Source organism: Rhincodon typus, chromosome 17 (genome assembly GCF_021869965.1).
Source record: "Rhincodon typus isolate 14 chromosome 17, sRhiTyp1.1, whole genome shotgun sequence".
Lineage (NCBI taxonomy): Eukaryota > Metazoa > Chordata > Chondrichthyes > Orectolobiformes > Rhincodontidae > Rhincodon > Rhincodon typus.
Window position 1 is genome coordinate 27,347,539 of NC_063348.1, and position 9,993 is coordinate 27,357,531.

A 9,993-nucleotide genomic window follows, 5' to 3' on the forward strand; every position below is an offset into this window, starting at 1 on the left:
TCCTTGCAGTGGCCTCTGCTCCAGGACTCGGCCCCGGGACTCACCTCCTCATGGTGGCCTCCGCTCTGGGAGTCGCCCCCATTTAATGGAGGATAGACAATGGCTAATATTTGAAGGATTTAATTACAAGTATTTTACATACCTGTCGAAATAAAACAAGAAAGGTGGTTCAACTATGGCTTACAAAGAAATTAGGGATAACATTAGATCCAAAGAGGAAATAGACAAAACTTGCAGAAAGCCTGAGAATTGGGAGCAGTTTCTGACAGTCAGAATGGGGAACTAAGAATTGGCATAAGAAATGAATACATACATTGCTTCTGTCTTCGTCAAACAGGGCTCAGATAACCACCTGGAAATGTTAGGGAACTAAGGGTCTAGTGACAGGGTGGAATTAATTAAAGAAAATCAGTATGAGTAAGACAACAATATTAGGGAAATTAATTGAAACAAAGGCTAACAAATCACGAGGTCTGATGATCTACATCCCAGAATACTAAAGGAAGTAGCCCTGAAACTGTTTACAATATATATTACTGACTTGGAAAGAAGCAAATATACAGTAGCTAAATTTGCAGATGATATAAAAACTGGCGTGCAAGTTGAGAGATGGAAACATAACAGCTTATGGAAAGATATTGATAGGTTAACAAAGTGTGCAAAATGCTTGCAAATGGAGTACAATGTGGGAAAAATGTGAAGTTGTTCATTTTGGAAGGGAGAACTAAAGAACAGAGTATTATCTAAATAGAGAAAAACTGCAGAAAACTGCAACACAGAGACTTGGGGTACTTGTACACAAACACAAAAAGGGTCATAGGGAACGGGTAGAAAAGTGGACATGAAGAACTTTGGATCACCCATGATTGTTTTGAACAGTGCAGCAGGCTTGAGGGGCCAAACGGCCTACTCTTGTTCCTAATTCTTAAGGTCCTATGGAAATATTAGATGCAATGATAGTCATCTTCCAAAATTCCAAAAGACGCTGGAGCAGTTCTTACAGATTGAAGAATGGTAAACGTAACCTTACTGTTAAAAAGGAGTGAAAAAGAGAGAATTACAGACCACTTGCCTTACAATAGCAGTGGGAAAACGCCAGAGTCCATTGTAAAAGACATGATAACAGAACATTTGGAAAGCATTAATGGGATTAGACAATGCAAGCATGGGTTTATGAAAGGCAAATCATGCCTAAAAAATCTACTGGAGTTTTTTGACAATGTAACTAGTAGAATAGATAAGGGAAAACCAGTGGATGTGTATTTGGATTTTCAGAGGTTTTTGATAAGTTTCCTCGTAAGAGGTTAGTGAGCAAAATTAAAGCATATGGGATTGGGGGTAATATTGGGAGCATGGGCTGAGAATTGGTTGACTCAGGACACAGAGTGGCAATAAATTGGTCTTTTCTACATGGTCGGCAGTGACTACTGGGGTACTACAAGGATGAGTAATTGGGCCTCAGCTATTCACAACATATATGAATGACCTGGTTGAAAGAACCACATGCAACATTTCCAAGTTTGCTGATGACACAAACTGGGTGGAACTGAGAGTTTTGACAATGCAGCAAAGAGGCTACAAGGTGATTTAGACAAGTTGAGTGAATGGGTAAACACGTGGCATATTTGTACAACATGGGTAAATGTGAAGTTATACACTTTGGTGTGAAAAATAGAAAGGCAGAGTATTATTTAAACTGTAATATATTGGTAAAAGTGGATGCACAAAGGGATCTGAGTGTCCTTGTACCCAGTCATTGGAAGGAGGTAGGCAGGTGCTACAAGCAATTAGAAAGGCAAATGATATATTGGCTTTCATTGCAAGAGCATTTAAATTACAAAGTAAGGATGCCTTACTGCATTTGTACAGGACCTTGGCGAGACTATACCTGGAGTATTTTGTGCAGCTTTGATCTCTCAACCTAAGAAAGGATACACTTATCATTGAAGGGAGTGCAGCAAACGTTAACTAGGCTGAAACCGGGGATGGCAAGACTGTTCTATGAAGGGAAACCGGTTTGACTGGGCCTGCATTCACCAGAGTTTAGAAGATCTGATTGAAAAGTATAAAATTCTAAGAGGGCTGGACAGACTAGATGCAGTGAGATTATTTTCACTGATTGGAAGTGTGAACCAGGGATCACAGTCTTGGGATACGCAGTAGACTATTTAGGATTGAAATAAGGAAAAATTTCTTTGCTCACAAGGTAGTGAATCTGGAACTTTCTACCATGGAAGGCTGAGGAGGCCAAGTCAATATATTCAAGAAAGTTTTTTTTTACATAAAAGACATTAAAAGCATTAAGGGAGAAAGTGGGAATGTAGACTGAGATAGATGCTCAGCATGATCATAATGAATGGCAGAGTAGGTTCAAAGGCTTGAATGCTCCTAGTTTCTATATGGATGCATGTTTGTAAGACCAAGAACCTTGTGGATGGAACCAGCTCCAAGAAGAATCTCAAAGCTAACAAATTCAAGGAGTGCCTTTTTAATGAAATCTTTATCATTGTTTCGACTTCTAGGGTAGATGCTGCAAGTTGGTTTGACATTTAACAAAATTATATATTGAACGAAATAACCTCCTTAGCAATGTTTGTTGTTCCTAACTCGTACTGAATCATGCATATCTCATACCAGTTAAATTATTTCACAGCTAACATGTGATGTTACTGCTTGTTTACATTTGTTTCTCTATACCACCCTTTAATAACGGCACAGATAATTTTGGAAATTGTTTTGCATACACATATGAATTGACGATAATTAACAAGTTGAGCTACACATTATGGGAAATCTGCAACATTTGATACATTTATTTCAAATGCTGTGCCTATTTTGGTTGATATTTTGAAATCCATTTGTCTCTCGGTTTTCACAGTGTTTGCTTGCCTTTACGCTGCAGTATTGTGCTCCGTATTGTCGATAGTTAACACAAACTGGCCCACATTTTTTGGACTTGTACGTAGCAAACTTCACTAAATATGTTATGATTCACTAATTTGGAATGCTATAATCAATCTTGGATTTTTGACTGAATTTGACGTATGTTAAAAGTAAACATACACAGTACATTTTAAGGAATTTGTAATCGGTCTCATTGCAAACTTTCATTCATTGCTGTTTGGAGAATCTCAACATTAACTAAATTGTAAAAGGTTTAACAATGAGACGCCGGTAATAGGGCCGTGTACACCATTTATTATTTAGATATTTAGATATTGAGAAACGATATAAATGAAAATGGGTTTCAGAGATAGTAGGAACTGCAGATGCTGGAGAATCTGAGATAACAAGGTGTAGAGCTGGATGAACACAGCAGGCCAAGCAGCATCAGAGGAGCAGGAAAGCTGACGTCTCACACTCAACAACAAAAACCGCTTAGCCGAAATCGTCCTCACACTCAACAACAAAAGTCCGTGACACCACCCACGCCCTCCACCTCCTCCAGAACTTCCAATTCCCCGGTCCCCAACACCTCATCTTTACCATGGACGTCCAGTCCCTCTACACCTGCATTCCCCATGCAGATGGCCTTAAGGCCCTCCGCTTCTTCCTGTCCCGCAGGCCCGACCAGTCCCCCTCCACTGATACCCTCATCCGCTTAGCCGAACTCGTCCTCACACTCAACAACCTTTTTTCTGATGAAGGGTCTAGGCCCGAAACGTCAGCCTCTCCGCTCCTATGATGCTGCTTGGCCTGCTGTGTTCATCCAGCCCTGCACCTTGTTGTTTTGGGTCTGGAGCCTTCTTCAGGAATGCATTTCTGAAGAAGGGTCTCGGCCCGAAACGTCAGCTTTCCTGCTCCTCTGATGCTGCTTGGCCTGCTGTGTTCATCCAGCTCTACACCTTGTTATCTCTATAAATGAAAATAGGCTCCGATTGCTGAAAGCTTATGCGGCGCTGGCTCTAAAAACAATGCGAACATAAACAGGTGTAAACTAAAACAGCGAGAACCCGTTCTTCCTTTTGTCTCACCTTTAACAATAAAGAGGAAATAGAAATAAAAGGCAGCACAGGTTCTTGAAGACAAAATGCTGTCTGGTCTTCCCTCCTCAGGCACACGGACGGACTAGGCCTCAGGCATTGATCGCGTACTCGCCAGCCCGTTACCAGGGAAACGCTGTCTCCAGGAGAGGGAGCCCCGACAACGGGGAAGGAGCGCTCGGTGGTGAGATGGCGGGCGCTTGTGGCTGTGGTATTGTTCTGTCCCTCTGGTTGCTGTTGTGTCTGCTTGTGCTGGCGAGGAGCGAGGAGAACAAGGTACGGAGGAATGAGTGAGGAAGCTGACCGCTGATGGATGTACCAGCGGCGCTGAACCGGGAAAATAATCCTCTGCTGCTAAACGGACGATCGGCGGCCTCAGGCCCAAGTCATTCCAGGGTTCATACACAGTGTCTACGGGTGATGAGTGGAGGCGGAACCCACACGTTTGGTCACTAACGGTGCCAGTCTGTGTAATTTACCATACTGCTCTGTCTTACTCTATAAATTGGCAGTGACAGCTTTCTTTTGCTTTGCTTTCTAAATGCGATCCACCCTAAATACAGCTTCCTTTATTTGAACACTTTGCAGGCTGGGTCACTCATCTGACCAGGAATGCCACTGTTGACAACTCTCCAAATTGATCACTTTTAAATTTATTTCTACTCTTAATCATTTTAAAATGTAAAGAGGCCTGATTCAAAGGTATAAATTCTAGGTAGATATTGATCTTTAAGAATCAAATAAAATCATAAGTTTATGAAACTGTTTGATTGGAAAATGATATCCGCTGGCACAGTTGTGGATTTCGGCGTTGCATAAATAGTCTCGTGGATTTTAGGAAGTGAAGTCCAAATTCAGCAACAGGAAATTACAAATGGTGATCTGTGACTTGTTTATGAATTTTATAGCTCAAATGATAACTTTTACGAGTTTATTTGATGGCGTGTTGAAAACTTACTCTGTATAGTTTACAGTTGCATTTTAATATCCTCAATGTGTGTACCGCTACTTCCTGGTCAATTATCATCTTTAAGACAATCCTTTTTAATTCTATCTGCCTATTTTAAAGCTGGGTATTTAAGCGATCCAATGTAGGAAATGTAAATATAATTGATTTGGCTGCTCTTTAATTTTGAATGGGAACCTAACAATAAAACGTGTTCAACTGCCAGTGTAAAGGCAGAGCAACACTGGAGAAGAGACAATATGGAAGAAGTCTACCATGTCAGGCATGAAGAGATTTCCCAAGTAATTAATGAAAACATGGTCAGGGGAAATATAAATCACTTTGTTATCAAGACATATTTTGATATGCAGTTCTAGTGTCCCTACCTATGAGCCTGTAGAGCCAGGTTCAAGTCCTACCTGCTCCAGAGGTGGAGTTCCAGAAGTCCCATCTGCTTAACATCTCTGAGCAGGTTGATTAGAAAATATCTACAATCCTGTTTTCTGGATTCAGACAAGTGTTCTGAACTTCTGACTGCTGAAAGACTAAGTTACATCTGGAATGAAACATGAAAATAAATGTTTTGTATTAAAGTGAAAAAAAAATAGAAGAACTGTTCCTCTTTATCCAACAGTTTAAAATAAAAAGTGATGTACTTGACACTTGTTAAAGCTTGTTCTCTCAAGCAGTCCAGTATTTCTAAAAAAAAACCCACAAACTGAAAAATATTTTAGCATTCTGATTTGTGATTTATTTTTGATAAGTAAACAAACAAGATCTAAGAATTAAAGATTCTTTTTAAAGTGGAGTTGATTACCCAAATAGTGTACACCCCATCTACTCTTGGATTTTAAGCAATTGAAGAAAAATGATAATATTTTCATGTTTACACCACAGAACCCTTGTTATGAAAAGCCCTTTAAAATTTGTTGAAGAAGTGAAGAAAGTATTTTAGTGAAAGTCATATTGATCTTTACATTTGAAACTTTACAAAAATATAAACAACCTGAATTGTTCATTTCAATATTAAGTTCCTATTGAGCTACATAGAATATTGTTGTATACAACAAACCCTTAAAGATTTGTTTAGAAATTGATTTGAAATGAACCTGCCCTTAATTTCATACTTGCGCATTAATTTCATAAAATTTTATTATCATTTCCTGCACTGCCTTGAAACTAGATTGAATACATTTAAAAATCAATTCTTACAGGTGTTACATTTGACAATTCTAATAGTGCAATGGTACTGCAAGGCATATAACTTGCCACTGAAAATTGATTCACTGCTGTTATCAACTGCTTCAACACCCACACTCAAATCTTTTCACCTTGATTCCATGATTGGATGGTTGCAGATTGATACAATATACTTGTTTCCACAGAGGTCTTGTACTTGCCCAAGCTATCCGATGATGATGTAATTGACATGCCATGTCCAAGATATTCATCTGAGGTGTCATGAATTTTCTTATGCTTCATTCTTTTCGGAGAACAGTGTACAGTGCTTTCCCAGAGGTTTAACATTATGGAACCCAATGGGATACCTGTTCTTCCAGATCATTCATGCAGCTCTGAAGCTTTTCCAGTGTGATGTGAGTTGGAGGAGGATACCCAAATGGCAATGTCACCACTAAATAGTAAAAAAATGTCAACACTTTTTTTAAATGAGGAACAAGGATAGTCTGAGAATGTAGTCCTGTTGAACGCTACGAATGTTGCAAATATGGTGCCAGTCAAGCAGGCTGCTTTGTTCTGGATGATGTTCTTAAGCTTCTTAAATGTTGGAGCAAGTGGAGTGCATTCCATCACACAGCTTACTTGTGCCTTAGAGATGGTGGACAGATATTTGGGAAACAGTTATTTGCTACAATATTCATAGCCTCTCACCTGCTCTTGTAGCCATGCATTTATATGGGTAGTCAAGTTCACTTTCTGGTCAGTGGTAATCTTCGAGTTGTTGGTAATGGGAATTCGGCAATGGTAATGGCATTGAATATTCAGGGATGATAGTTGGATTCCCTCTTCTTGGAGGTGGTTGTTGCCTGGTATTTGTCGCATGAATGATACTTGCCATTTGTTAGCCCAAATTTGCATATTGTCCCAGGTCTTGCTGCATGAGGACATGGACTGCATCAATATCTGAGAAGATAGGAATGCACTTTTTCACAAAGAGGGTGGTTCGTGTGCGGAATGAACTGCTGCAGGAAGTGGTAGATGCAAGTACAGTTACAACATTTAAAAGACATTTGGACAGGTATGTGAATAGGAAAGGTTTTGAGGGAAATGAGCCAAATGCAGGCAAGTGGGTTTACTTTAGTTTGGTAAACTTAGTCGTCGGCATGGGTGAGCTGGACAGAAAGGTCTGTTTCTGTACTGTATGACTGTATGACTCTATGACTCTATGTTTATAGTGGGGAGTCGGTGATGTTAATGCTACTGAACGTCAAGAGGTGCTGATCAGATCTCTTGCCGGAGATGGTCATTGATTGGCACTTGTGTGGTAAGAATGTTACTTGCCATTTATCAGCCAAGCTAGATACTTTTCAGATTGTCATGGACAGCTTAACTATCTGAAGAGTCATGATGAAGATAAACAAACACAGTAATATTTTTCCTTTCACTTCCTAGTTTGTAATTTACCTAGCTAATTTCCTATTTGCTTTATTAGTGTTAGCTTTTGCTTCAACGATAAATTTTTAAATTCCTAATTGCAATTGATTGCTTCATTTATGCAGCAGCTCCTTTTCAGTTTAAAGACTTGACCAATCAATTATTGATGATTATTTTGCACTTGTTTAGATGGGCACCAAGCAGCTTTATTTTCTTCATGAGAGATAGTAGGAACTGCCGATGCTGGAGTCTGAGATAACAAGGTGTGGAGCTGGATGAACACAGCAGGCCAGGCAGCATCAGTGGAGCAGGAAAGCTGACGTTTCGGGTCTGGACCCTTCTTCAGAAATGGGGGAGGGGAAGGGGGCTCTGAAATAAATAGAGAGGGGGAGGTAATGATAGAAGGTGGATAGTAGAGCAGGTAGGTGGAGAGAAGACGGACAGGTCAAGGAGGCGGGGATGAAGCCAGTACAGGTGAGTGTAGGTAGAGAGTTGGGATGGGGATTGGTCAGTGAGGAGGGAGGGATGGATAAGTGGGAGGGAAGGTCAAGGAGGTGGGGATGAGGCTAGTTGGTAGGAAGTTGGGGTGGGGGTTGCTCAGTGAGGTGGGAGGAGTGGATAGGTGGGACAAAAGACAGACAGGTCAAGGAGGTGGGGACAAGAGGGGGCGCTGGTCTTGGGCTGAGGTCAGGGGTGGAGAGGTTTTGAAGCTTGTAAAGTCCACATTGAGACCATTGGGCTGCAGGGTTCCCACGTGGAATATGAGGTGCTGTTCCTCCAGCCTCCGGGTGGCATTGTTTTGGCACTGGAGGAGGCCCAGGATGGGCATGTCGTCCAAGCAGATGCGGCGGAGGCAAAGGAATTGGGAAAAGGGGATAGCATTCTTGCAGGAAGGTGGGTGAGAGGAGGTGTATTCCAGGTAGCTGTGGGAGTCGGTGGGCTTGAAATAGATATCAGTTTCCAGGTGGTTACCAGAGATGGAGACAGAGAGGTCCAGGAAGGAGAGAGAGCTTTCAGAGATGGTCCAGGTGAACTTGAGGTTGGGGTGGAAGGTGTTAGTAAAGTGGATGAACTGTTCGAGCTCCTCGTAGGAGCACGAGGCGGCACCGATACAGTTATCGACGTAACGGAGGAAGAGGTGGGGGATAGTGCCAGTGTAGCTGCAGAAGAGGGACTGTTCCACGTATCCTACAAAGAGGCAAGCATAGCTTGGGGCCATGCGGGTACCCATGGCCACCCCTTTTGTCTGTAGGAAGTGGGAGGAGTTGAAGGAGAAGTTTTTAAGGGTAAGGACGAGTTTGGTTAGGCACATAAGGGTGTCGGTGGAGGGGGACTGGTGGGCCTGCGGGAGAGGAAGAAGTGGAGAGCTTTTAGGCGATCTGCATGGGGAATGCAGGTATAAAGGGACTGGACGTCCATGGTGAAGATGAGGTGTTGAGGGCCAGGGAATCGGAAGTTTTGGAGGAGGTGGAGGGCGTGGGTGGTGTCAAGGATGTAGGTGGAGAGTTCCTGGACCCAGGGGGAGGAAATGGAGTTGAGATAAGTGGAGGTAAGTTTGGTGGGGCAGGAGCAGGCAGAGACAATTCCCAATTCCTTCGCCTCCACCACATCTGCTCCCAAGATGAGGCGTTCCACTCCCGGACATCCCAGATGTCCTCGTTTCTCAAGGACCGCAATTTCCCCTCCACAGTGGTCAAAAACGCCCTTGTCCGCATCTCGTATGTTTCCCGCACCTCAGCCCTCACACCCCCTCCCCGCAATAACAACAAAGACAGAATTCCCCTTGTCCTCACGTATCACCCCCATCAACCTCTGGATTCAACGCATCATTCTCCGCCACCTGCAATTTGACCCCACTACCAAGGATTTATTTCCCTCTCCACCCTTATCTGCCTTCCGGAGGGACCGCTCTCTCTGTGACTCCCTCGTCCACTCCACACTCCCCACTAGCGCACCATCCCCGGCACTTTTCCCTGCAACCGCAGGAGGTGCAACACCTGCCCCTATACCTCCCCCCTCACCTCCATCCCAGGCCTCAAGAAAACCTTCCACATTAAACAGATGTTCACTTGCACATCCACTAATGTGGTATATTGTATCCGCTGTTCCCAATGTGGCCTCCTCTACATCAGGAAAACCAAGCAGAGGCTTGGAGACCGCTTTGTAGAGCACCTACGCTCAGTTCGTGACAAACGACAACACCTCCCAGTCGCAAACCACTTCAGCTCCCCCTCCCACTCCGTAAACGACATGTCCATCCTGGGCCTCCTCCAGTGCCACAATGATGCCACCCGAAGGCTGGAGGAACAGTGCCTCATATTCCACCTGGGAACCCTGCAGCCCAATGGTCTCAATGTGGACTTTACAAGCTTCAAAATCTCCTCACCCCCGACCTCATCCCAAGACCAGCACCGAACCATTTCAACTCCCCCTCCCATTCCTCAGACAACA

At 42.9% G+C, this 9,993-nt stretch overlaps 1 protein-coding gene across 2 annotated transcripts in view; it reads left to right on the forward strand.

Annotated features, from left to right (window-relative positions):
• The first annotated feature begins 4,149 nt into the window (after positions 1 to 4,149).
• Positions 4,150 to 9,993, forward strand: part of tmem9b (TMEM9 domain family, member B) — a 69,370-nt gene continuing 63,526 nt past the window's right edge. Inside the window, exon 1 of one of the 2 annotated variants that reach the window (XM_048606977.1) lies at positions 4,150 to 4,259. In XM_048606977.1, coding sequence (XP_048462934.1) covers positions 4,173 to 4,259 — 87 coding nt within the window. In that variant the 5' untranslated portion in view covers positions 4,150 to 4,172. The remainder of the gene's footprint in view (positions 4,260 to 9,993) is intronic. The other variant, XM_048606978.1, reaches the window with a different exon arrangement.